The following is a 25,180-nucleotide window of genomic DNA, read 5'->3' as shown; positions in this document are numbered from 1 at the left end:
AGGGTATATCCCATAGCATCCCGTGCTCCACCACACATGCATGAGCCGTTTATGTTATACGGGCCTCTTCACACTACAAATGGCGCACTTTATACGATACATGGCAAAATTCTATTACGCATGACATTGACCACCAGGCACACACGATTTTCGAACGTGAGCATATATTCACCATGATGCCAAATGGGATATTTACAATATTCAACTCAAGTCTTCCATACGCATCTCTTTGCGCCCCATACGGTGCACTTTACTGCACATGTGGCAAAATTAGGCCAAAGAGCCTTTTGGGGGGTCTGAAGTTCTATAATTTTTCTGTACTTCTTTTGCATAAATTCATTGATTGATTGAATGACATGAACCACTAGGTGTACGATTTTCAAAGTAGACAGCCCTTACCAAGATGCCAATCGGATACTCCTAATATGGTAGGGAAACCAAACTCATTTTTGATGAACATTACTCCAAAGTGGCATCAATGAAACTCATCCTCCCAAATTCAAAACAAATAATTCTTAACAAAAATAGTCACATGTCGAGGATATGTACCATCGGTAGCAATGATTATATACGCAAATTTCTATTCACACATAAGGAGCTTCTCTCTCAATGAGTAATTTTATTTAATAATATAAATCGACTGCCTTCAGATATTCTAAAATTGACAAATTCCCGTGCAATTACACAGATTGGAACAGTTGTCAATCAATATGACGATTGGTAATGCTGGTAACACCAACCAAGCACGAATGCAAAAACCATCATGTGATAGTATGTAACAGGTACCTGAACCGAGTATTTCTCCATCGAGCAATCAGAGTTAATGTAGGTTGTAGCAAAGAAATAGGTTTAAGACCACAGGTAAAAACAAGAGCTAAGAGCTCATATGGTATGAGCTCTAGCAAAATTCTAAGAATCAATACATTGCTTTAAAAGGAAAATCAGAGACTTAATACCGTTCGGGATTTAAAATAACAGCCCTGAGTCACGACGTCCTTCTAAATATCAAAATTCATTAAGATCCGATCACCTACTCGTAAGTTAAAAATACCTCAATTTTTCTAATTTTCCTCTCCCTTCAGCCTCTCAGATGGTCGAATCGGGAAAACGACTTTATCAAGTCAATTTTTGCAGCTCCCTGACACGCCTACCAATTTTCATCGTCTAGCATGTCCAGAAGCACCAAACTCGCCAAAGCACTGAACCCCACCCCCTAGATCCTCCAAAGAGAGCGGATCCTGTCTGGTTATGTAAATCACGTATCTACGACAGTTATAAGCGTTTTTCACGATTTCCGGTTTCCCCTCCAACTCTCCCCAAAGTCAACAGATCTGGTTGGGATTTGAAATAAGAGCTCTTAGACATGAGTTCATTCTAAATATCTAATTTCATTAAGATTCGGTCACCCGTTCTTAAGTTAAAAATATTTCAATTTTTCTAATTTTTCCAAATTAATAACCCCCAGCTCCCCAAAGAGAAGGATCCGTTCCAATTATATTAATTTCGTATCTATAACCTGTGCTCATTCTTCCCATTAAGTTTCATCCCAATCTCTCCACTCTAAGCGTTTTCCAAGATTTCCGGTTTCCAAGATTTCTGGTCCCCCCCCCACCAACCCTCTATGTCCCTGGATCCAATTCGAATTGAGAATGGAGCGTCTGACACATAAGATTCTTCCATACATCAAGTTTCATTATTTCATTAAGATCCATTCACCCATTCGTCGTTTTTCACGTTTTCCAAGAATTCCGGTTGCCCCTGCGGCTCCCCCCAATGTCACCAAATCTGGTCGGGATTTAAAATGAGATTTCTAAAGCAAAAATCCTTCTAAATATCAAATTTCACTACGATCTATCACCCGTTTGTAAATTACAAATACCTCATATTTTTCTACTTCTTCTGAATTACTCCCTCCCCCCCTAGCTCCACGATCCGGTCCAGTTATGTCAGTCATGTATCTAGGACTTGTGCTGATTCTTCCCACCAAGTTTCATCCCGATCTCTCCGTTTTAAGCGTTTTCCAAGATTTCCGCCCCCCCCCCAATGACACTGGATCCAGTCGGGATTTAAAAAAGAGATCTGAGTTACGAGATCCTTCTAAATATAAAATTTTATTACGATCCGATTATACCTTCGCAAGTTAAAAATACCTAATTTTGTTCTAATTTTTTAGAATTAACCCCCACCCCAACTCCCCCAAAAAGAGCGGATCCATTCTGATTATATCAATCACGTATCTAGGACTCAAGATTATTTTTCTCACCAAGTTTTATCCCGATCCCTGAACTCTAAGCGTTTTCCAAGATTTAAGGTTCCCCCCCAACCCCCAACCCCTCCAATGTCGCCATATCCGGTAGGGATTTCAAACAAGAGCTCTGAGACACGATATCCTTCCAAACATCAAATTTCATTAAGATCCGATCACTCCCTCCTAAGTTGAAAATAACTCATTTTTTCTAATTTTTCAGAATTAATCATCCCCCCAACTCCCCCAAAGAGAGCGGTTCCGTTTCGGTTATGTCAATCACATATCTAGGACTTATGCTTATTTTTACCACCAAGTTTCATCCCGATCTCTCTACTCTAAGCGTTTTCCAAAATTTTAGGTCCCCCCCAAAACTACCCCCAAAGTCACCAGGTCCGGTCGGGCTTTAAAATTAGAGCTCTGAGACAAGATATCCTTCCAAACATCAAATTTCATTAAGATCCAATTGCTCCTTCGTAAGTTAAAAATTACCCATTTTTTCTAATTTTTCAGTATTAACCACCCCTCCCTAACTCCCCCAAAGAGAGCGGATATCTTCCGGTTATATCAATCACGTATCTAGGACTTTTGCTTATTTTTCCCACCAAGTTTCATCCTGATCCCTCCACTCTAAGCGTTTTCAAGATTTTAGGTCCCCCCCCCAACTCCCCCCATTGTCACTAGATCCGATCGGGATTTAAAATAAGAGCTCTGAGACACGATGTCCTTCCAAACATCAAACTTCATTAAGATCCGATCACCCGTTCGTAAGTTAAAAATATTTCTTTTTTTCTAATTTTTCCGATCATCTTGGTAGATACCAAGTGGCATAAAAACAACAACAAGAAAACAGAGGACTTAAACACAAGGCCTGTCTAAAACCAGTCGAAAAGACAGGGGTGAAAGAAACAATCGTTGATACTTTGCCAGTATCGTTTAAGGTGTCGTCGGAGGGATGGAATGGGCTAAGAAAAGAAAAAAGTAGAAACAAAAAACAAAAAAAAGGAGCTAGAAAACAAAAAACTACAAAATCCAAAGTATAAACATGCTAAATATGCAATCTCTACTCCCGAAATAATCCAGATAGCAGCAAAATATACAATTTGACCAATTTTTTCCAAATCTAAAAAGTAATTTACTTTTTCTTTTTTCTCGTTTCTTATTGGTTCAGCTTTGGATCTAGCGTATTAGACTCAAGATTCTAAAATCCGATTTACTAAGTTGATTAGCCGATACTGTAACAACCAAATTCTTGAAGACAAAAACCACCCGCATCCATCAGCAAAATTCTTCATCCCCCCAAAAAGGGTAAATTGCTCAAGAATCGTACCAGGCTCTCACGCAGAGATGACAAATACGATACTCATAATATGGATGGCAATCCTACAAAATTTAAATGAAGAAACACGAAGAGTGGCGTCAATGAACCTGTTCTGGTCCAGACCAACTTAAAATAAACAGACCGAAAAAGAATGATTTTTATGCGCATAAGCGTCATGCCAATCAATATTTGATAAACAAAAGTTTTTTATGAAGAACATTCAGGCTACAACTATGTTTAGACAAAGATGTAACACTAATTCTAAAAGGAAGACAGTGTGCCATTGACCATTATAAATGTTTGTTAAAGCTCTTGAGAAGAGTAAAGGTTACAAATTCTGGCGACACTTAAATCTTAAAGATGAGACGACTGGGCGGACTTTTTTATAAAACAGAATCTTTGTATGGGACAGATAACGATTTTATTCAGCAAACTATTTAACGAATTCAGAAATTTTCTGCTGGGGTTTCTCACTCTCTACTACCTGGTGTACATCTTGAAGCACTGCTTGATCCACCAAGCATGGCAACTTCCACCCCAAAACTAGAAAGACTTCCACCAAGCCACACCTCCTCGAGCCATCCGGGTTACAGCATTATATTGTGCGTAAATCCTTTTAAAGTGGACAACCAGGGTCGTATTCAGGATTTTTTTTTTGGGGGGGGGGGGTACAAAAGGATTTTTCGGGGTTTTTCAAAAAAATTTAAAACACATAAATAATTTGTTTATATTCATGCTCGTTACGTTTTTACGAGTCCCTCAAACATTTCGGGAGGGGCTAAGCCCCTCCCCCAACCCCATGAATACGTGTGGGCCAACCGTAATTTTTTGGTGTGAAAGTGTGATTTCCATTCGCCAATTTTTTGAAATATAGAACAGTAATTCCTGAAACTTTGAGTTTTTTCTGGAAAAAGTCTTTTTCTGGAAAATCTGAACTATTTTCAAATGCTCTAATCCTTTCTCAAAGCTTTGAATATATGCATTTATGTTTAGGGCTTTTTGGGGAATATCATGTGTATATGGAAAGTTTCTAAAACGGCCAAAATTTTTCAATTCCTTTCTATTGTTGCCTTTTATAACCGTCTCATTTTTCTTTCAACAATCCCAACAATCCAATAATCCAAAATCTTCATTTCAAAATCCATCCTAAGACACTATCTTCTATTACTATGCGCAGAAAACTAAATTAATTTTGTCTTTGTGGGTATGAAACCGGATTGTCTCATAAAATGTACCTGCATCGTAGTTTGTTTCGCAAAAGAACCTAACTTCACTTATTGAGTGTGTTCTGAATAATACAGAAGTACCGGCAGTAGAGTTAAGCTCAGAAAAGAATGAGGTGGAAGAATATCGGCCATGGTGTACGCAACTGTATTGGCTTCAGCCACCTTCGTGCTCCAAGGAGTTTTTGGCAGTGGTGGTAGCGTTCAATCAATATATCCTAGCGAAACTACGACCTATTGTAATGACAGAATACTTACGGAAGATCTATTATTGGACATCGGGGCCATATAAGTCACCAGTTTTTTTATATAATAAGCTGGAGCGTCTCTTGCTTGTACCAATTCCTAGAAGAAGATATAGAGGTCAAATTTTAACAGCTTCTAGGCTACTGAAGACAAAACTAAGAACTGTTTCAACAAAATTTTATTTACATACTTATTCATAGCCCATTTTTCTTTTAGGATAGTTATTCCTTAACTATAATTCTAATACCGTTAGGCAGAAAGACTAAATCTCCAGGTCCAGTCCCATCCTTATCCCCTGAAATTCAATAGCTTCTTCAATTTTTTTAGATTACCTGCAATTTTCATACGGTCATTTTGATATTTTTGAATATACGGGGCTCAGGTAGGTACGCAGACATTCCTTCGGAGGAAGGGGCAGAGCTTAGTAGAAAAAAAATTAAATGGTGAATAACAATGAGAAAACATAGGGAAAATCTTGGGATTTACCTATTCCCTATCCGTCTAATTAAATGCTCAAAAGCTCCCTGAAAAAGGCACTAGGAAAAAACTAAAAGTATCTTGGCATTGAAACACTTACTGCTTAGACCCTCCCCCTTGTACACGAATTGGACAAACCCTTAAAACATTGCTCTTAAGTTTGGCAAGGAGTCACTAGTAATAACTAAACTTGAGACTAGAAAACCTCAAATGACTTGGCAAAGCCCCCTAATTAATAAGAGAGCCCTCTAATATTGTAATCAGTCAAGCTAATCACTAGAAGAATCAGGAGCAGAACCTGTAACCGAGTATTACTAGCCTGTAATCCTCGCCTCCGTGCACAAATTGGGAAATTCTCAGGAATTCCTAAAAATATTTCGTTCCGAAGCTAGAAGAGGAGTCAAAATTAATAACTAAACTTGACAAAAACAACAAAACTAAATATCGAATGACTAGGCAAAAAGCTAGAAGAGGTGTCAAAATTAATAACTAAACTTGACAAAAACAAAAAGAATAAATATCAAATGAACAGGCAAAAAGCTAGAAGAGGAGTCAAAATTAATAGCTAAACTTGACAAAAACAAAAAAACTAAATATCAAATGACCAGGCAAAAAGCTAGAAGAGGAGTCAAAATTAATAACTAAACTTGACAAAAACAAAAAAATTGATTATCAAATGACTAGGCAAAAAGCTAGAAGAGGAGTCAAAATTAATAACTAAACTTGACAAAAACAAAAAAATTGATTATCAAATGACTAGGGAAAAAGCTAGAAGATGAGTCAAAATTAATAACTAAACTTGACAAAAACAACAAAATTAAATATCAAATGTCAAGGCAAAAAGCTAGAAGTGGAGTCAAAATTAATAACTAAACTTGACAAAAACAACAAAACTAAATATCAAATGACTAGGCAAAAAGCTAGAAGAGGAGTCAAAATTAATAACTAAACTTGACAAAAACAAAAAAATTGATTATCAAATGACTAGGCAAAAAGCTAGAAGAGGAGTCAAAATTAATAACTAAACTTGACAAAAACAAAAAAATTGATTATCAAATGACTAGGGAAAAAGCTAGAAGATGAGTCAAAATTAATAACTAAACTTGACAAAAACAACAAAATTAAATATCAAATGTCAAGGCAAAAAGCTAGAAGTGGAGTCAAAATTAATAACTAAGCTTGACAAAAACAACAAAACTAAATATCAAATGACTAGGCAAAAAGCTAGAAGAGGAGTCAAAATTAATAACTAAACTTGACAAAAACAAAAAAATTTATTATCAAATGACTAGGCAAAAAGCTAGAAGAGGAGTCAAAATTAATAACTAAACTTGACAAAAACGAAAAAATTGATTATCAAATGACTAGGGAAAAAGCTAGAAGAGGAGTCAAAATTAATAACTAAACTTGACAAAAACAAAAAATTTATTATCAAATGACTAGGGAAAAAGCTAGAAGAGGAGTCAAAATTAATAACTAAACTTGACAAAAACAAAAAAAAACTAAATATCAAATGACCAGGCAAAAAGCTAGAAGAGGAGTTAAAATTAATAATTAAACTTGACAAAAACAAAAAAAATGATTATCAAATGACTAGAGAAAAAGCTAGAAGAGGAGTCAAAATTAATAACTAAACTTGACAAAAACAAAAAAATTGATTATCAAATGACTAGGGAAAAAGCTAGGAGAGGAGTCAAAATTAATAACTAAACTTGACAAAAACAACAAAATTAAATATCAAATGACAAGGCAAAAATCCTTAATTAAATAGAAGAGTCTTCTAATAATGAAATCAGTCAAGCTAATCGCTAGAGCCAACAGAGCAGAACCTGTAACTGGATATCTCTAGCATGTTAATAAACAAATGACGAAATGTTTAAAAAAGATGCCAAAAATGCGTGGCATTTCTAGATGTTACTTAATTATGGGAAGAATGCTTGTGACAGGATAATCAAATGGGTCTATAGCCTTGTAATTAGTTCCTCGTGAAGATTCAAAAAAGATAAAAGGGAAGCCGATTTGAATGCAAGATGAGAAAAAAATGTGACAATGGACAAAATGCACATACATAGGGGGGTCATAAGAGTCCACCCATTAAAAATTGTTTTTCTACAGTTCTAACAAAATATTGTTAGCTAATAATTTCACTAAAAATCCGCTTCCGGAAGCTAAAAAAAATTTGGTTGCTAGTATTTATAGCCGGTTTTTTTTAACAAAACTTAACCCCAAATGGGGGAATTTGTTAGAGTTGGAACCATAACGATCGAAAGTTGATCATCCAGAAAAACAGGATGACTAATTCAGCCGCATATGTAGGAACCTATTGCCGGAGGGGCCAATAATAAAAAAAAGTTTGGAAGAAGGGATAACAAAAAAACATTTGATTCGAATATTTTAATAAGAAGTGCCGATGTATTCAAAAAAAAAGAATTTCAGGGGGGAGCGGTTCCCAAAACCCACCTGGTCCTGGATATGTCCCTGGACTAATTTCAAGGTGTAAAGATTTACAGAGATTCCATGATTGTAATTATTTCCTATAATTTGAAAATCCTTTTGTTGCTGTACTTAAAAACATCGTAGATTGGCCTATTTCTCTTTTCCTTATTTTTTTACTTCTTGCCACATTGCTTCTGAGAACAGTTTTTGTTAGCTATAATTTTTGTTTCCAAGATCTGACAGAAAATTGTTTAGCAACATTGTTAGACGCCAAAGAAAACCTAAAATTGTCTAGTTTTTTTAGATTGTTGAGTTGCTTAGTGTTGAACTGAATGGGAACTGAGTTGAATGGGATGGAGTTGCACGGGGGCTAAGTTAAATGATTGAGTAAAAGGGGGGAGGGGGTGACTTACATGCACACCAATATACGAAACAAATTAGAGAATTTTAACACTAAGATTTATTGGGAACATATTTCCAAAGGTTCTCTAGCGTACATCTGGTGCTGATACATAATGATGAAAGGAGAAAATCAGAAATATTTGATCAATTGCGAAGGGTCAAATTTCCTTAGTAATTGTTTGTTCCCTTCTATAGTTGGCTTATCAATATAAATTAATAACTTTAGTCAGGAACACACACAGCGGAAAGATACGTTCAGGCAAGTGACCCCCTAAATACTTATATTCCTTTCAATTTTTCTTCAATATGTTTTGACTATTTTTCGAAACTGCGTCTCCTTTGAGATAAAATCCAATGTTGAGTTATATAATGAATCGTTTCAAGAATCAAGAGGTTTTCGATTCCTAATAAGATTACGATCCATTGAAAAACCACTAATATAACGTTTCTCGATTACGATTCGTCTTTACATTATTAATACAAAATAATTTTACAACAAATGTGGAAATCCATACCAATACCAGTACTAATTTCTATTGTATCAACATTAAATATTGTATACTAATACTGCGTCTTTAGATGTTTTGTCACACTCATCATATACAGGAAAAAAATCTGTCAGGCTTCTATGTCTTTTTTGGTTACTTAAAAACGGCACTAGAACTTTTAATTTCCGTGAGAATGAGCCCTCCCGCGACATTCTAGAACCACTTGGTCGATACGATGACCCCTGGGGAAAAAAACAAACAAATAAACACACACACGTGATTGGTCTTCTGGCGAAAAATACTAAGTTCCACATTTTTGTAGATAGGAGCTTGAAACTTGTACAGTAGGGTTCTCTAATACGTTGAATGCAATGGTGTAATTTCCGTTAAGATCCTATAGCCTTCAGGGGGTGTTTCCCCCTATTTTCCAAAACAAGGCAAATTTTCTCAGACTCATAACTTTTGATGAGTACGACTAAATTTAATGAATCTGAAATCTTAAGAAATCTGATTCTTTTGATGTATCTATTAGTAACAAAATTCCATTTTTTAGAGTTTCGTTTACTATTCAGCCGGGTCGATCCCTACTACGTTACCACGAACTGTTTGATAGTTACATCAAAAGAATCGCACTTTAATGCTGATTTTAAATATATAAGTTGCATCAATTGTGTGTTTATTTGTTTTGTTTTTTTGTTTTGTTTTTTTCTTGGGGTGATCGTATTGACCCAGTGGTCCTATAAATTTGCAAGAGGGCTCATTATAACGGAAATGAAAAGTTCTAGCACCCTTTTTAAGTGACCAAAAAAAATTGGAGGGCACCTAGGCCTCCTGCGACGCTCATTTTTCCCCAAAGTCGTCGGATGAAAATTCTGAGATGGCCATTTTATTCAGCATAGTCGAAAAACCCTATAACTATGCCTTTGGGACGACATACTCCCCCACGATCCCCGTGGGAGGGTCTGCAAGTTACAAGCTTTGACCAGTGTTTACAAACAGTAATGGTTATTGGGAAGTGCACAGAGGTTTTCAGCTGGATTTTTTGGTTGGAGGAGGGGTTGAGAAGATGGGGTTATGTGGGGGGAGCTTTCATGGAGGAATTTGTCATGAAGGAAGAACATTTCAATGATGGGGGCACAGGACTTTCTAGCATTTAAAAAAAAACAATGAAAAACTAAATATGAAAATGTTTTTCAACTGAAAGTAAGGAGCAGCATTAAAACTTAAAACGAACAGAAAATATTACGCATATAACGGGTTCACCTTCTCCTAATATTTCACTCTTTACGCTAAAGTATTTTTAGTAATTTCAACTATTCATTCTACGGCCTTTGTGATTCAGGGGGTCATTCTTAAGGAATTGGAACAAAATTTAAGCTTTAGTGTAAAGAGCGAGGTATTGACGAGTGGGCGAACCCCCTCATATACTTAATAAAAACATACGAATAGAGAAGTTCGTTACGTAAGTTAATTCGTAAATTACGTCTATCTTTTACTAATGAAAATGTTCGTAAAAAACCAAAAGTTCTAGTTGCCCTTTTAAGTAACCAAAAAATTGGAGGGCAACTAGGCCTCCTCCCCCGCTTCTTTTCCTCAAAATCGTTCAATCAGATCTATGAGAAAACTATTTAGCCAAAAAAATAATTATGCAAATTTTCGTTTTAATTATTTATCTGCGGAGAGCCGAAATCAAAACATTCATTAACTCAAAAACGTTCAGAAGTTAAATAAAAAAAACAAGCTTTTTTTTCAACCGAAATTAAGAAGCAACATTAAAACTTAAAACGGACAGAAATTACTCCATATATGAAAGGGGCTGTTCCCTCTTCAACGCCCCGCTCTTTACGCTGAAGTTTTAACTGTTTTAAAAAGTAGAGTTGAGAAAAAGAGTTAAGCTCTAGCGCAAAGAGCGAAGCGTTGATGAGGAACAGCCCCTTTCATATACGGAGTAATTTCTGTTCGTTTTAAGTTTTAATGTCGCTCCTTACTTTCCGTTAAAAAAAATATTTTTCTTATTTAATCAGCATATAAGTCCAAAACTTTTGATGTATCTTTTGGTAACCAAATTCTGTTTTTAGAGTATCCATTACTATTGAGCCGGGTCGCTCCTTACTTACATTTGATTACCACGAACTGTTTGATTTCAGTTACAATTATGATTAATGTTTATGAAAATAAGATAAGCCTATTTGTTTATTGTTATATATGAGTAATTCCGGAGCGTTTGTTTGTATTTATTCCGGAGCGTTTGTAAAATTTATTTAAAAATAAATTTTTTGTGAATTAGTTTGGGAGACATAGGCCAAAAATCGAATGAGGGATTGACAACTCTTGAAGTTGATAGAAGTGGGCTGCTACTATGCATTGGGTCTTTTAGCTAGTTTTCTGATAATTTAGCATACAATTACCTGATCACAAATCATGTCCCATTTCTTCTCGTCATCGTATTGCCTTAACACCTTAACCTTGTCTGGCGGCAGGTCCATTGACATCTCCAAAATAGAAAAAAATATAATTAAGCACTAAGTAATTAAACCAATTTCATATACAGCATTTAAAATACTTCATTTAAATTTACACTGTATTAATTTTAAAACTTTTTTCCATAAAATAAGTTTTTCAAAGTAAAGCAAAGGGCTACATTAAACCAAAGATGAGCAGAAACAATGCTATAACATCAACAAATAAATAAAGCACAAAACGAACAGAAATTACGATAAATAATCAAGTCAAACTCGAAACAAGCAGAAACCACCACAAAGAAAAGTTGGGCTAACGCCCCCTGTGCCTTCTCAATACCAGAAAAAGAAACAATATGAGCAAATCACATTATAGCAAAAGATATTACGTTACAATACAATTTACCATAAGGCGTAGTGGTGTAGACAGAGTAGGAGAATCTGAAATTCAGAGCATGGTATTGCTCAAAAATTTGTTCAAAAATTGACTAAGGTGCCTGAGCCCCTTTTACTTAACTGGACCCCACGACTCCTGAGAATGATTTGAGTGGCTCTAAATTTTAACACTACATTTTGTTTTGAGTTTAGTGTCAAACGTCGGCCCAAAACAAATTTTACGTACAAGGTTGAATATACACCTGGAAATTACTATTTCACCCTATGCTCTCAAAAAATTTCAAAAACAGCATTCCATTTTAACATCATTTTAGAAAAGAAAAATACTAAATGCCATATTATTTAGTCAAGTTAGTTGAGAGGACAATACAGTAGCAAGCAGCTATGATCTACGTATTCATATTGATATTCAGGGGCGTACTTTGTTATGGGGCAAGGGGAAACTGCCTCCTCGCGGCTCAAGTTTGCCCTCTCCAGACCCCAGTTTGCCTTCCTGGCTAAAATTTTGTTTCTGTAAAAAAAAAAACTTGCCATAACTAAGATAAGCCTGTATAATTCAAGCATCCAGAGGAACAGGCCAGTTTTCCTTAATATATTAAATAAAAAAAACAAGTTTTTATAAATGAAAGTAAGGAGCGACATTAAAACTTAAAACGAACAGAAATTACTCCGTATATGAAAGGGGCTTTTCCTTTTCGACACCCCGCTCCTTGCGCTAAAGTTTGATTCTTTCTCGCAACCCTACTTTTTAAAACAATAAAAAACTTTAGCGTAAAGAGCGGGGTGTCGAGGAGGAAAAGCCCCTTTCATATACGGAGTAATTTCTGTTCGTTTTAAGTTTTAATGTCGCTCCTTACTTTCATTTAAAAAAACTTGTCTTTTTATTTAATTTCTGAAAGTTTTTGAATTAATGCATGTCTGATTTTGGCTCTCCGTACATAAATTATTAAAATGAAATTTGCATATTAATTCTTTTTTTGGCTAAATGGCTTTCTCTTAGTTTTGATCAGACGATTTTGAGAAATAATTATTAAAATGAAATTTGCATATTAATTCTTTTTTGGCTAAATGGCTTTCTCTTAGTTTTGATCAGACGATTTTGAGAAATAAGGGGTGGGGAAGGAGGTCTAGTTGCCCTCCAATTTTTCGGTTACTTAAAAAGACAACTAGATCTTTTAATTTTTAACGAACGTTTTTATTAGTAAAAAAAAATACGTAACTTAAGAACTAACTTACGTAACAAACTTTTATATTCTTATATTTTTGATTATATATATGAGGGGGTTGGTCCCCTCGTTAATTCCTCGCTCTTCACACTAAATCTTGTTTTATCCCAATTCTTTAAGAATGACCCCTGAATCAGAAAGGCCGTAGAATAAATAGTTGAAATTATTAAAAAAAATTTAGCATAAAGAGCGAAGTATTTATCTCCTCCTAAATACCTCGCTCTTTATGCTAAAGTATTTTTAGAACCCCTCATATGCGCAATAATCTACGTTCGTTTTAAGTTTTAATGCTTCTCCTTACTTTCAATTGAAAAAACTTTTTCATGTTTATATTTTCATTGTTTTTTTTTATAGTAATGCTAGAAAGTCCTGTGCCCTTTTCATTGAATTTCTCTTCCCCCATGAAATATTCCTCCAAGGAAAGATCCTCCCATATGGCCCCTCCCCTGAACCCCACACCCAAACCAAAAAATCCCCCTGATAACGTCGGTACACTTCCCAGTAACCATTACTGTATGTAAACATTGGTCAAAGTTTGTAACTTGCAGCCCCTCCCCCAGGGACTGTGGGGGGTAAGTCATCCCCAAAGACATAGTTATTATGGTTTTCGACTATGTGGAACAAAATGGCCATCTCAAAATTTTGATCCGTTGACTTTGGGAAAAAAATGAGCGTGGGAGGGGGTCTAGGTGCCCTCCAATTTTTTGGTCACTTAAAAAGGGCACTAGAACTTTTCATTTCCGTTAGAATGAGCCCTCTTACAACACTCTAGGACCACTTGGTCGATACGATGACCCCTGGGAAAAAAGAAAACAAACAAAAAAACAAATAAACACGCACCCGTGATTTGTCTTCTGGCAAAAAATACGAAATTCCACATTTTTGTAGATTGGACCTTGAAATTTTTTCTATAGGGTTCTCTGATACGCTGAATGCGATGGTGTAATTTTCGTTAAGATCCTATGACTTTTAGGTGGTGTTATCCCCTATTTTCCAAAATAAGGCAAATTTTCTCAGGCTCGTAACTTTTGATGACAAAGACTAAATTTGATGAAACTTATATATTTAAAATCAGCATAAAAATCTGATTCTTTTGATACATCTTTTATCATCGAAATTCCGTTTTTTAGAGTTTCGTTTACTATTGAGCCGGGTCGCTCCTTACTACAGTTCGTTACCACGAACTGTTTGATATTTGCCTTTATGGTAAATATGGCTCATTTTTTTTTCACTGTCATTTTCTCTTGATTGGTGAAAATTGCCTCTAACTTTGCCCCCCCCCCCAGAATTTTGTCAAAATTATGCCACAGTTCATACTTTTTAATTTTATTCAAAGAGAAAATACGAACCTAACATGGGCCAACACACAAGGTTTTTTTGTTAATTCTACGGAAATTGGGCATGAACAACCAAAAAAGGCGATTTTTATGGAAATGGTTTGATGGATATCGAAGACTTGGGCCCTAGCCCCCCTCCCTTTACTGATTGTTTCTGAGGCAAAATATTAATTCAGAGAGAGCAATGCCCTTCCCCCGCCGATAAAATGTGTCTTATTATTTCCAACGTTTCCTTTGTGATTTGCATATTAATATTCTTTTTGCGTTTTTTTTTTTTATAAGTCTCTTCTCGCCCCAGAAAATATTTCTGCGCGCATGCTTGAATGTACACCTGACATCTACGAGTCGATCGTCCCTATGCTCTGATTCATACAGGTATTCGACGCGTCTTGTATGCAAGCTCCTTGGGTTGTGTTTACCTAAACTTCAGTTCCTTTAAGAGATTTCAAAATTTTCTGCTACAGGAAAAATTCAAACATTGCACAAGCAAGGAATGGTAATGACCCATTGAAAATTATTCAAATATACTTCCTTTTTAGTTGTTATGGTTATGAGCATGCATGGCTAGAAGCAGCGGAAACCGGGAATTTATAATGGAAGACTAGAAGAGGTCATAGAGTATCTGCTAAAGAATTGTCGTATACGGTAAAACGGAAAAAAAAGATGCCCTCGATGCAAGAATATCGTGGCTGCAGCCACTTTTCTTGATTTTCAAACTAATATATTTTCCTTCTTATTCAAGCCAAGTGACTGTTAGTTTTCTCTATAGGGGTATTGGACAAGGCGGTTCTAATAGCGTACTTCTCTTTATCTGACTCTACTTTTAGGAATTATAGGCTTTTTTACTATGGGACGTGATCGTCTCTTACTGAGTTTATAGCTACCAGTGCAAACCGGATATACCCCCTACCACTTAAGAAATAAAGTTAGTTAGTCCTAATAAAATGTATATAAGTATGATGCATGTATAATACTTTAAGTATAATGCAAATATAATACTTAAAAAAAAGTTTGGGATATATATTTGGACATTAGGGAGGCAGATGTAAAGTACAGCGGCTCTGCATGCAAAATGTGTTAGCTCCTATTATTCTGATATTATGAAGCAAGAATTGTTTTGTGATTTCATAATGTCCAAATACTTTACCCCCACCCCAATGTGCAAATACATAGCCCAAACTATGTATTTTCCATCTATTCTGTCACTTCACTTTGTCTTTTCTCACGCTAAGTTGATAGAAACTAGCGAAAGAAACCAGTTAACAGTGCCAAGATTTGGCTTAGTCAAAATAAGTCAAGATTAGGCTTACAAAATATACAAGACTAAGTCCGAACTAGTAAAAACTGGTATCTACGTTTCAGAAGCTCTTAAAAAACGTCGTCATGACGTCATAAATCTAGCAATGGTCAAAATTGGTGTGAAATATGTTTGGTCAGATCGCGGGCAGATTCTTGTTAAGTCGCCTTGAGACCCTTCTGCACGAAAAATCAGGTCTATTACAGACTGTGTATGATCTTCAATTTATTATTCTTTAGTTATTTTTTTTTTCATTTGCTTTTTTCTAGTAAAAAGAATTACCTTTTATAGCGTTTTTCTTTTTTCGATTGGTTTCATTTTATTTGTCTTTACTTATTATATGTTCTTGTCAATTTGTATGCACTGATGCTATTTATTTTTTTTCTGTGTGTGTGTGTGTGTCTTCTTTCTTATGCTTTTGCTTGAGAATTTGTTGGCATCACCTATCCCTAATACTGAATCCACGATTATCTCCAAGCTATCATGGCGTATTCAGACAACGGTGAGCACTTGATTGAACTGGCTTGTAATAATACATCAAAGGCATCTAATCATTATGGTGGTTTTTGCTGTTCTGGGTCGTCTTGAGCTTTTGGAAAAAGAAACATTAGATTTAGAAGAGCTATTGAATGAGGGAAGTCGGGATTATGCGGCAAGACAATGATTTAGGAGTTGTTGATAAAAATGACACTAAATATAGAAATAGATTGTTTGAAGACCAAGTTGGTTTCAGTAAGATCTCAGTTAAACAGTAGAATATTCAAGGCCTTTCTTCGTCTATTGATGAATTTATATTCCTTCTTTGTGAGTTGCATTCATCTCCTAATGTTTTTAGATTTTGAGAAACATTTTTAAATGATAATAATGATCTATTGGTTGATATTCCAGGTTATACCATTGAACGGTTAAATAGGTCAAAACTTTCTAAAGGAGGTCTTGCTTTTTACATTGCTAATGGTTGTACATATTCGTTTTGTCTTGTTTCAGTGAGTAACAGCAGTTCTGGAAGGTTTTAGAATGTTAGTTTTATTTATTTGTTTTGTTTTCTGGAAGGTTTTAGAATGTAAGTTTTATTTATTTGTTTTGTTTTCTAATTGTTTTTTCTATTTCTTTCTCCCATGTGTGTTTGTGTGGCGTTTCTTTAGATGGTTCTATTTTACAATCAGTTTTATTACTTTTTTATATTTTATTCTATTTTTTATATATATATTTCTGTCGTTTTTTCATCAGTTTTATAGATGTTTTTATTCAGAATCAGCTTTTTCTTCTTTAAATTTTTTTTTCTTTCCATTGAGAAAGGCCTGCCTAAGAACATAGACAAAAAACTTTTCCAAATTTCCATGTCGGTTAGCAACTTTCATTATAACAGCACCAAGGAATTCAAAATGAAAACATTTTTGGCCTCCCTGGACCCATTTTAGTTCTATTCATACCTGAAATCCACGATTTGCTTCTTGTTGTTTCAAAACTAGTCTATATAGTTTTTTGGGGCAGTATCACATTTTGTCACTGTTGTCAGTTTGATTCGTGAACATAAATAATCAAAAGTAAATCTGAAAATTCTTTCCATCCGTCAACATTCAAACCTAAATTTTATCTGCTGATTCCAAAGATAGCTACGCCTTTAAATACAAACTATGGCTTCAAAGCCGTTTCGTTGTTTGGTGCCACATATTTTTTGTTAGTTTTTTACAGATTTTTCACCCATGGTTCTTTTTTTCAATTTTGACGCCGGCTATTACCAAAAACCGCAGAACTTCATATGGAGGTGATCATACCGACCCATATCAACTTCATATTAACCATTCTACTGCCAGATTTTCTTAATTCTTTTTAACATGTATATGGTTATGTAAGTTTCCAATCTGATTCGCTAAATTTAGCACCAGCTTAATCTCGGTATTAGTAAAATCACACTGTGAATGGGCCTTCCGAAAATTAAATAAAAAACAAGTTTTTTTTTAACTGAAAGTAAGGAGCAACATTAAAACTTAAAACAAACAGAAATTTTTCCGTATATGAAACGGGCTGTCCCCTCCTCAGTGCCTCACTATTTCCGCTTAACTTTAACTCTTTCTCACAGCTCTACATTTTAAAACAAAAAAACTTTAGCGAAAAGAACGGAGCGTTGAGGAGGAGACTGCTTCTTTCATACGCGGAATAATTTCTGTTCGTTTTAAGTTTTAATGTTACTCTTTATTTTCAGTTATTTTTTTTTTTCTGAACGTTTTTGAACTAATACAGGTTTTGATTTTTCTCACTGAACATGAATAATTAAACGAAATTTGCATATTAATTTTACTCTTTTTTCCCAAATGGCTTTCTCAGAATTTTGTCGCCCTCCAATAATTTTTGTTACTAAAAGGCTAAAAGGGATTTGGTTAAGGGGCACTAGAACTTTCGATTTTATTTACGGCGTTTTTATTAGTAATAAATACACGTAACTTTCGAATCAACTTACATAACGAACTTCTATATTCGTATAATTTTATTACGTATATGAGGGGGGGTTAGCCCCTCGTCAATACCAAACTTTTTACGCTAAAGTTTGAATTGCGTTCCAATTCTTTAAAAATGACCCCTGCATCATAAAGGACGTTTAATTAGACTAAATAGCCCTTTTGAAATTACTAAAAATACTCCAGCGTAAAGAGCGAGGTATTGAGGAGGGGACGTACCCCCTCATATACGCGATAATTTCTATTCGTTTTAAAATTTAATGTTGCTCCTTACTTTCAGTTGAAAAAACTTGTTTTTTTATTTAATTTCTGAACGTTTTTTAATAATATTGGAAAATCTAGCACCCCCTTCATGGAAATTCTCTCCCACTATGAAAAGTTTCTCCTGGAAAAGATCCTCCCACATATCCCCCTCCACCGGTCTCACCACTACCAGAAAACTCCCCGAAAAACATCTGTATATTTCCCAATAACCAATACTATATGTAAACAATGGGCAAAGTTGATAACTTGCAGCCCTTCCCCCGGGGACTGTGAGGGATTAAATCTTCCTCAGACATAGTTATTATATTTTTCGACTATGCTGGACAAAATGGCTATCTCAAAATTTTTAATCCGGTGACTTATGAGAAAAAATGAGCAAGGGAGCTGGCCTAATTGCCTTCCAATTTTCTTCTCACTTAAAAAGGGCACTTGAACTTTTGATGTCCATTCGCATGAGCCCTCTCGCGACATTCTAGGACCACTGAGTTAATATGAAAACCCCAGGGAAAAAAAAAGAATCCGCAATCCTTCTTCAGGCAAAAAATACAAAATTCCGCATTTTTGCAGATAGGAGCTTGAAACCTCTGAAGTAGGGTTCTCTGATACACTGAATCTGACGGTGGGATTTGCATTAAGATTTTAATACTTTTAGGATGTCTTTCCTCTTTTTTCGATAATAAGGCGAATTTTCTCAAGCTCATAACCCTGAAAGGGTAAGACTAAACATGATAAAACTTATATATTGAAAATTAGCATAAAAATCCGATTCTTTTTATATATGTATTGGTATAAAAATTCTGTTTTTTAGAGTTCTAGTTAATATTGAGCCGGGTCGCTGCTTACTTAGCCTACAGTTCGTTACCATGAACTGTTTAACAAACTGACGGGAAACAAAAATGAAAAAATAAAGTACTGCATCGAACAAAAGTAAAAAATAATGGATATTGTAGATGTAAATGATGCCAAATCTACTTTTTCAAACATGCTTCCTTTTTAGGTGTTCCACTTATGCGCATTCTTGGCCAAAAGCAACGGAAGCCATGAATTTCAGACTATGGAAGAACTAGTGACAAAGACAACACCTACATAAACATTGTCTATTAGAAGTATTATTAGTGGATATACAGGCTAAAACATACGTTTTTTTCTGAGGGCTTACACTTTGGAGGGGTAAAAGTTCATCAATCCGCATTCCTGAAAGTGGCTAATTATACAAAAAAAAACACTGAAAATTTGCAGAAAAATTTTGCATTTTGCGAACCTGAAACATTCCCCCTCCCCTACTTTCATGCCTGGAATCTACCAAAATTTTGAAAGGTTTCAGAAAATTTGATTTGTGGGTGGAACGTGCTTAATTAGCTGTTCCAGACCAAGTACGAATTTCGGCATTTCGTTCCTTTTTTATTTTACGGGTACCCTCTTCGACATCCTTTCAACAGGAACCTGCCTCAATGTCTCGGCAGAGAAGCGTGCAGGATTTCGTCTTAGAAGTGCCACATATGTGGCAACTTCAAGTTATTATAAAACATAAATGACTTTGAAGTTTGTGTTTGGGAATGGGAATTGGTTTTCCTTGATGCTCACAAAAAAGGTCATGCAAAAAGGTTCGTCTGTCAACCGGCAGACGAAAGAGACATCCGTCGTCCCATTAATGCGCTACTGACATATAGCACCCTCCGGAAGGCTATACGGACGTCAGGACAGTATAGAGAATTTTTGGTCGAGGGGGGATATCTTTAGGAGGGCATTGGTTCAAACAAAATTTAAAAAACATAACAAAAATTTATTTACATGTGCTTTTGTTACAAGTGTGTAAGCCGGACAAAAATTTCAGATGGGGGGGGGGGGTTTCAAACGGCTAACCCATCACACCCCTGGATACAGCCCTGATAGACCCGTTTGTCTTTATTGGGTTCCATTGATAAATACTGTAGGAGTTCATTCTTCGACATGTTTGGCAACATGCTGGTTGCCAATCAGGGGCGCCAATGAACGAAATTATCAGGGTTGGCACAAATGTTTCCTTCAAAATCTATAAGGGGGGCGATCTTCTTTTTCCAATTTTGTCTTTGAATACACCAATAAACGGTGTTTTTTAAATGAAAATATCAAAAAGAACATTGTTCGAAATCTAAGTAGAAAATCTCGGGCAAATCAAGTCATAATTAGATTCCCTATTTTGTTTAGGATCATTTAAGTCTCATCCTCCATTTGAGAACAGCTTAGAAAACGTTTTTTGGCAAGTATCTCAGAAGTGTAAATATTTGAAGAAGCATAACAGCAACAATTTATGCATAAATTTAATCTCTAGTGAATTTGTTTCAAAGGTCGAAAAATCCAAGGGGCAGCCTTTACAAGGGGATTCCCCCTCCACCGTGCAGCTAAAAGAATTTTTCATGCATTATTATCTTCTTCAATTCTTGCGCAGGGTTTAAAAATTCCTTTTCACCCTTCAGAACCGAAATCAATCTTCCAGTTTGATCTACCAAGCCGTAAAGGGTTATATACCCATAAAAGGAAAAGCCAATTAGATCCAAGATAGCTTAGTTATGGTATGGATTATAATATTAACTGATCTCTCAAAATTACCATAACAAAGGCAACAATAAAGCTGATACTGAGCCAAAAATGGCATTTAAGCAACAATTCTGGACAAAGAAAATTATAGGGTATAATAACGACTTTTAAAAAGCAACTTAATCAAACTGAATTATCATGTACAACATTGAATTGCGAGGTGATAATTTTAAAAATTACTATTATTCAAAGTTTGGCATATATTATAATATGAAACAAAATTGAACTGTTCTTGGCTCAATAGTTAAAATACATGACTCTAACCGAACTTGTTTGCATTGAATATGTGATAAGAATGTTTTCATCACTCATATTTTTTTCACAATAACTCTTAATCTTTTTTGCAGAATTCAAGTGTTTTGGATTTTAAAAAAGAACATTTTTCAATTTCTAGAAAAGTTTTCTAACCCAGTTTATTATGTTGCATTCAAAACTATAACTATTTCTTTCTAAAATATAAAAAAAATAATAAAAAACTTCAAAATAGAAAACACTAGAAAAAATTAAACTATGATGAATTCGGCGTACCAAATTCAATTAGAAGGTTCTAAAAAAAGCCAAAATCAGAAACTAAGATACAACGATTACCTTAATTTGCCACAGAGCAAAAGATAATAAAAACCTTCTTTTGCACCACTCAAAATAATGTGCCATAAATCAAATCTTTAACTTTAGCAAAGACTTTTCCAAAACAGATAAAAAAGCGTAAGAGATATTGTCCAACCAATTTCAACTTTTCTAGCCGAAGCAACCGCTCAAAAGTTATGATTTGAAGGATGTGTGATTTGAATTCGGTCCCCGAAATATCTCCCTATTTATCGCCAGGAAGAAAATCGTGGTGCCAATTCAAGAATATGTGGGAGGAGGCCAACTAGGGTCGTATCAAGGGGAATTATCCGTTTTGACCCCCCCCCCCCCCGAAGAAAAAGTTAGTCTTACTCGTAAGAAAGATATAAAAGATCATTTAAACAAATTCCTGCTACGTTTTACAATTTATTGTGCCCCCCTCCCCTTTACGAACAAAAATCTTGGATACGGTCCTGGGTACAAGGTTTTTTATCAATGTTGTTTAATAAACATACAAAAAAGGTACTTTTAAAACCTGGAGGATTCATAAAATAGTAATAGAAAAAAACATTTTCAAAATCCAGGAAGGGATATTGCCGGTTTTTTTTTGGACAAAATACAGGAAACTTATTTTTAAAATCTAGGAGGGTGATTCTCCCCCTACTCCCTAATCACTGCTGAAAGGACGCAAAAGCTCAAAAGGTCATCACATCTCTAAGAGTCAAAGTAGCATATTACTTCATTTTAAAAGATTATGCATCACTCCGGTACCCTAACCGTGAATTACTGTCAATCAGAAAAGTTTCTTTTTAATCTCACAAAGAAAATGGAATAGAATATATGCCCATAGAATGGAATGGTCCCTGACTAAGTACTAATAAGCAAAATATAAATCAATATATATATATATATATATATATATATATATATATATATATATATATATATATATATATATTGATTTATATATATATATATATATATATATATATATATATATATATATATATATATATATATATATGTATATATATATATATATATATATATATATATATATATATATATATATATATATATATATATATATATATATATATATATATATATATATATATATTGATTTATATTATATATATATATATATATATATATATATATATATATATATATATATATATATATAAAATACTATTGAACATCATAAGCAATTATTAAGAGAATCACAAGCGACGTGGGAATGGACACATCGGGTTCGTTTATATAAAAAAAAAAAATCCAAAAATGCAGTCCTAAAAAGTAAAACACTACTTTTTTGGCCTTTCTAGCAATTAAATTTAAAATAAAACAATATTTTTCAACTGACTTCTTACTTTCAGAACAAAGATAAAATCTAAAATAATCCACAAAATCTAAAACTAAAAGCAATAATAAAAAGAAATAAAAAACAAACCAATATTTTTTTTCTTTGTTCTATATTTAGTATTGAAAGCGCCTTGTTTCATTCAGGCGAACTGTCTTTTCCTTCTAATGGCCGTAATTCCGTTTGTTTCTTCCTCTTGAGATTATTTTTTTCTCTCTTTATTATTGGCAAATACTTCAGAAGTTTGAAACTTTAGATACGATATTTAGGCATAACAGCGACAGTAAAAGGATTTTTCCTGAGGGGAGGGGGGACGCGAAAAAATGTAATTTCTACTCCTATATTTAAATTTATCCCAGGAGGGGTAAAATTGGGAGGAGGTTGTCTAAAATCCAGGCTGTGTGCAAGTATGCCCAGAGGAAGAATTTTTACCTATGTCAAGGCACATAGACCACTTCAATTTGTCTTCCTTTTTTAGAAGGAGAGGGCACTGAAAAGCCTCGTTTTTATAAGAAATATTTAGCTTTAAATAAATGTTAAGGGAAAACTGTAGCCTTAAGGAGAGATTGGTCCTGGCGACTTCCTCCAAGCAACATTCTTGTCCCTAGAAAAATAGTGAAAGTGCAAGTCTCATAAGTGAAAGCAATATTTGACATGCAACCCTGCGTCTTTAGCTTCCAGACTCCCTTTAATCTCATCCCTTTAATATTAATACCTCTTGTCTAATGTGCAGGCATTCTTTCCTCCCTCCCTCTCAAAATAATGTACGAAGCACAAAGCAAAAAGAAGAGGAAAACTTTTTACAGTGTTTTACAGTTGTTTTTCTGCATTTTCCTTATGTTTCGTCTTTTTTCGTGTCACTTTAAAAATGCGTTTTTTGATATTTCATTTTAAAAATCAGAAAAACCCTAAAATACCTCCCCCAAGATTTTAAAAAATACTATTTTTTTATCCTCAATGAAAGGAAAAAACGAATCCTCCACCTACATTTTGGAAAAATGGCGCTGCTGTTTGGCTCTTGCCCCCTTGTAAAAAAGCAGTAATTGTACATCTTGGGCTCAAGTCCCTTTGCCAGCAGCCCTTTAATTAAATTAAGACATATGTCTTACCAAAACTTGAGTGAATCTTCTTTCCACTTCTCCCTGTTCCGGCATAGGCCTTTTTGGGGGAGGTGGAGAAAGGGTTTTCCTCAACTTCTGAGATCGCGTAACGGTTTTATTCCTCAAAAACGCCATTCCACCATTATCCAAATCCTGAGTTTTTATATCCAAATCTGATGACACTTCTTTGCCACTATTTTTATCACTATTCACATTATCTGAGCTCAGAACATTGCCCATGTTTTACACTCTTCGTGGTTGGAATTAACAACCAGAAACCACAAGAAAAAACAACTTCGACCTTAACAGAATGCTAATTGTTCAACGAACGATGAAAAATACTTCTTTACATAGTTAATCCTGAAAAGACAATTAATGCTGATTACGATATCAACATATGATTAACATCTTATTAGCAAGTAAATAGGTGGACACATAAAAAGAAGATGGGGGGAGAGGAGGGGGTCAAAATAATGTATCCTGATTGTTTTGGTGCTGTAAAAGAAACGCTTTATGGACCAAGTATCCAGATTGTCATGGGATATTCTTTGCAACTTTCCCCCCCGTAATTTAAAGGAAGGAGGTCATTTCAATCAATCTTGCGCAAGAGAAAAGGAGGAGGGCATGAGTTAGTGTTACCTTCCGCAAATTAGTTGGTCCAATATGCAACCTTGTTCCTGAGCTTTCTCAGAAACGTACTAAGACAAAAATTTGGAGAGAAGAGTCAATTGCTCCCTCATAATTACAAAATACTTCTTGTGGTATGTCCACTAAAAATACCCCCTTAAATCCTTGATCTTTTCCTCTCCTTGGTTTTTTTGTGAATTGGCGCCCCTGAAGATGTAAGATAGATCATACTTTTCACAGAGGAGAGAGGGGTCCTTTTAAGTGAGCAATCTGAGACAATAGAAAATACACTTTCCCTGTATGACCCGGTGTTGCCCCTCTCCCCCTGGAGAGCAGTAATGTCCCTAAGCCTCAAAGTTGTATGCAATTAACTTACTCTTTATTTTTGGTTAACGAAGTATTTTACTAGCTAATACATGAAAAAAAGATAATACATGAAAAAAACAGGTTTGGGTTTTTTCTTCAGGGTGGTTTGGTAGTTTGGCGCAGGATTTTCACCAAAAAGTCCGTAGAAAAACTTTTTCGCGAACATCTTAGGTGGCTTTCCCACCCCCTTTGTGCAGGAATGAATAAGTTTCACTTTCTAGACTCAATTTATCAAAAAGACTAGCATTAAAAAAACAAGATGATGGAAGAATTCTAAGATGTTCTACTAGATTTCACTTCAAAA

The 25,180-nt window shown here is 34.9% G+C and overlaps 1 protein-coding gene across 3 annotated transcripts in view; it reads right to left on the bottom strand.

Annotated features, from left to right (window-relative positions):
* The window catches only part of LOC136025668 (formin-like protein), a 49,135-nt gene that overhangs the window by 10,583 nt on the left and 13,372 nt on the right, over nt 1-25,180 (bottom strand). For all 3 annotated transcript variants that reach the window (XM_065701648.1, XM_065701650.1, XM_065701649.1), the window contains exons 2-4: nt 23,893-24,243; nt 11,247-11,330; nt 5,048-5,134 (exon numbers count right to left, since the gene is read on the bottom strand). In XM_065701648.1, coding sequence (XP_065557720.1) covers nt 5,048-5,134; nt 11,247-11,330; nt 23,893-24,123 — 402 coding nt within the window. In that variant the 5' untranslated portion in view covers nt 24,124-24,243. The remainder of the gene's footprint in view (nt 1-5,047; nt 5,135-11,246; nt 11,331-23,892; nt 24,244-25,180) is intronic.

Source organism: Artemia franciscana, chromosome 4 (assembly GCF_032884065.1).
Source record: "Artemia franciscana chromosome 4, ASM3288406v1, whole genome shotgun sequence".
Classification (NCBI taxonomy): domain Eukaryota; kingdom Metazoa; phylum Arthropoda; class Branchiopoda; order Anostraca; family Artemiidae; genus Artemia; species Artemia franciscana.
The sequence above is the reverse complement of the archived record's forward strand: the minus strand, read 5'-3'. Positions and strand labels throughout refer to the sequence as shown.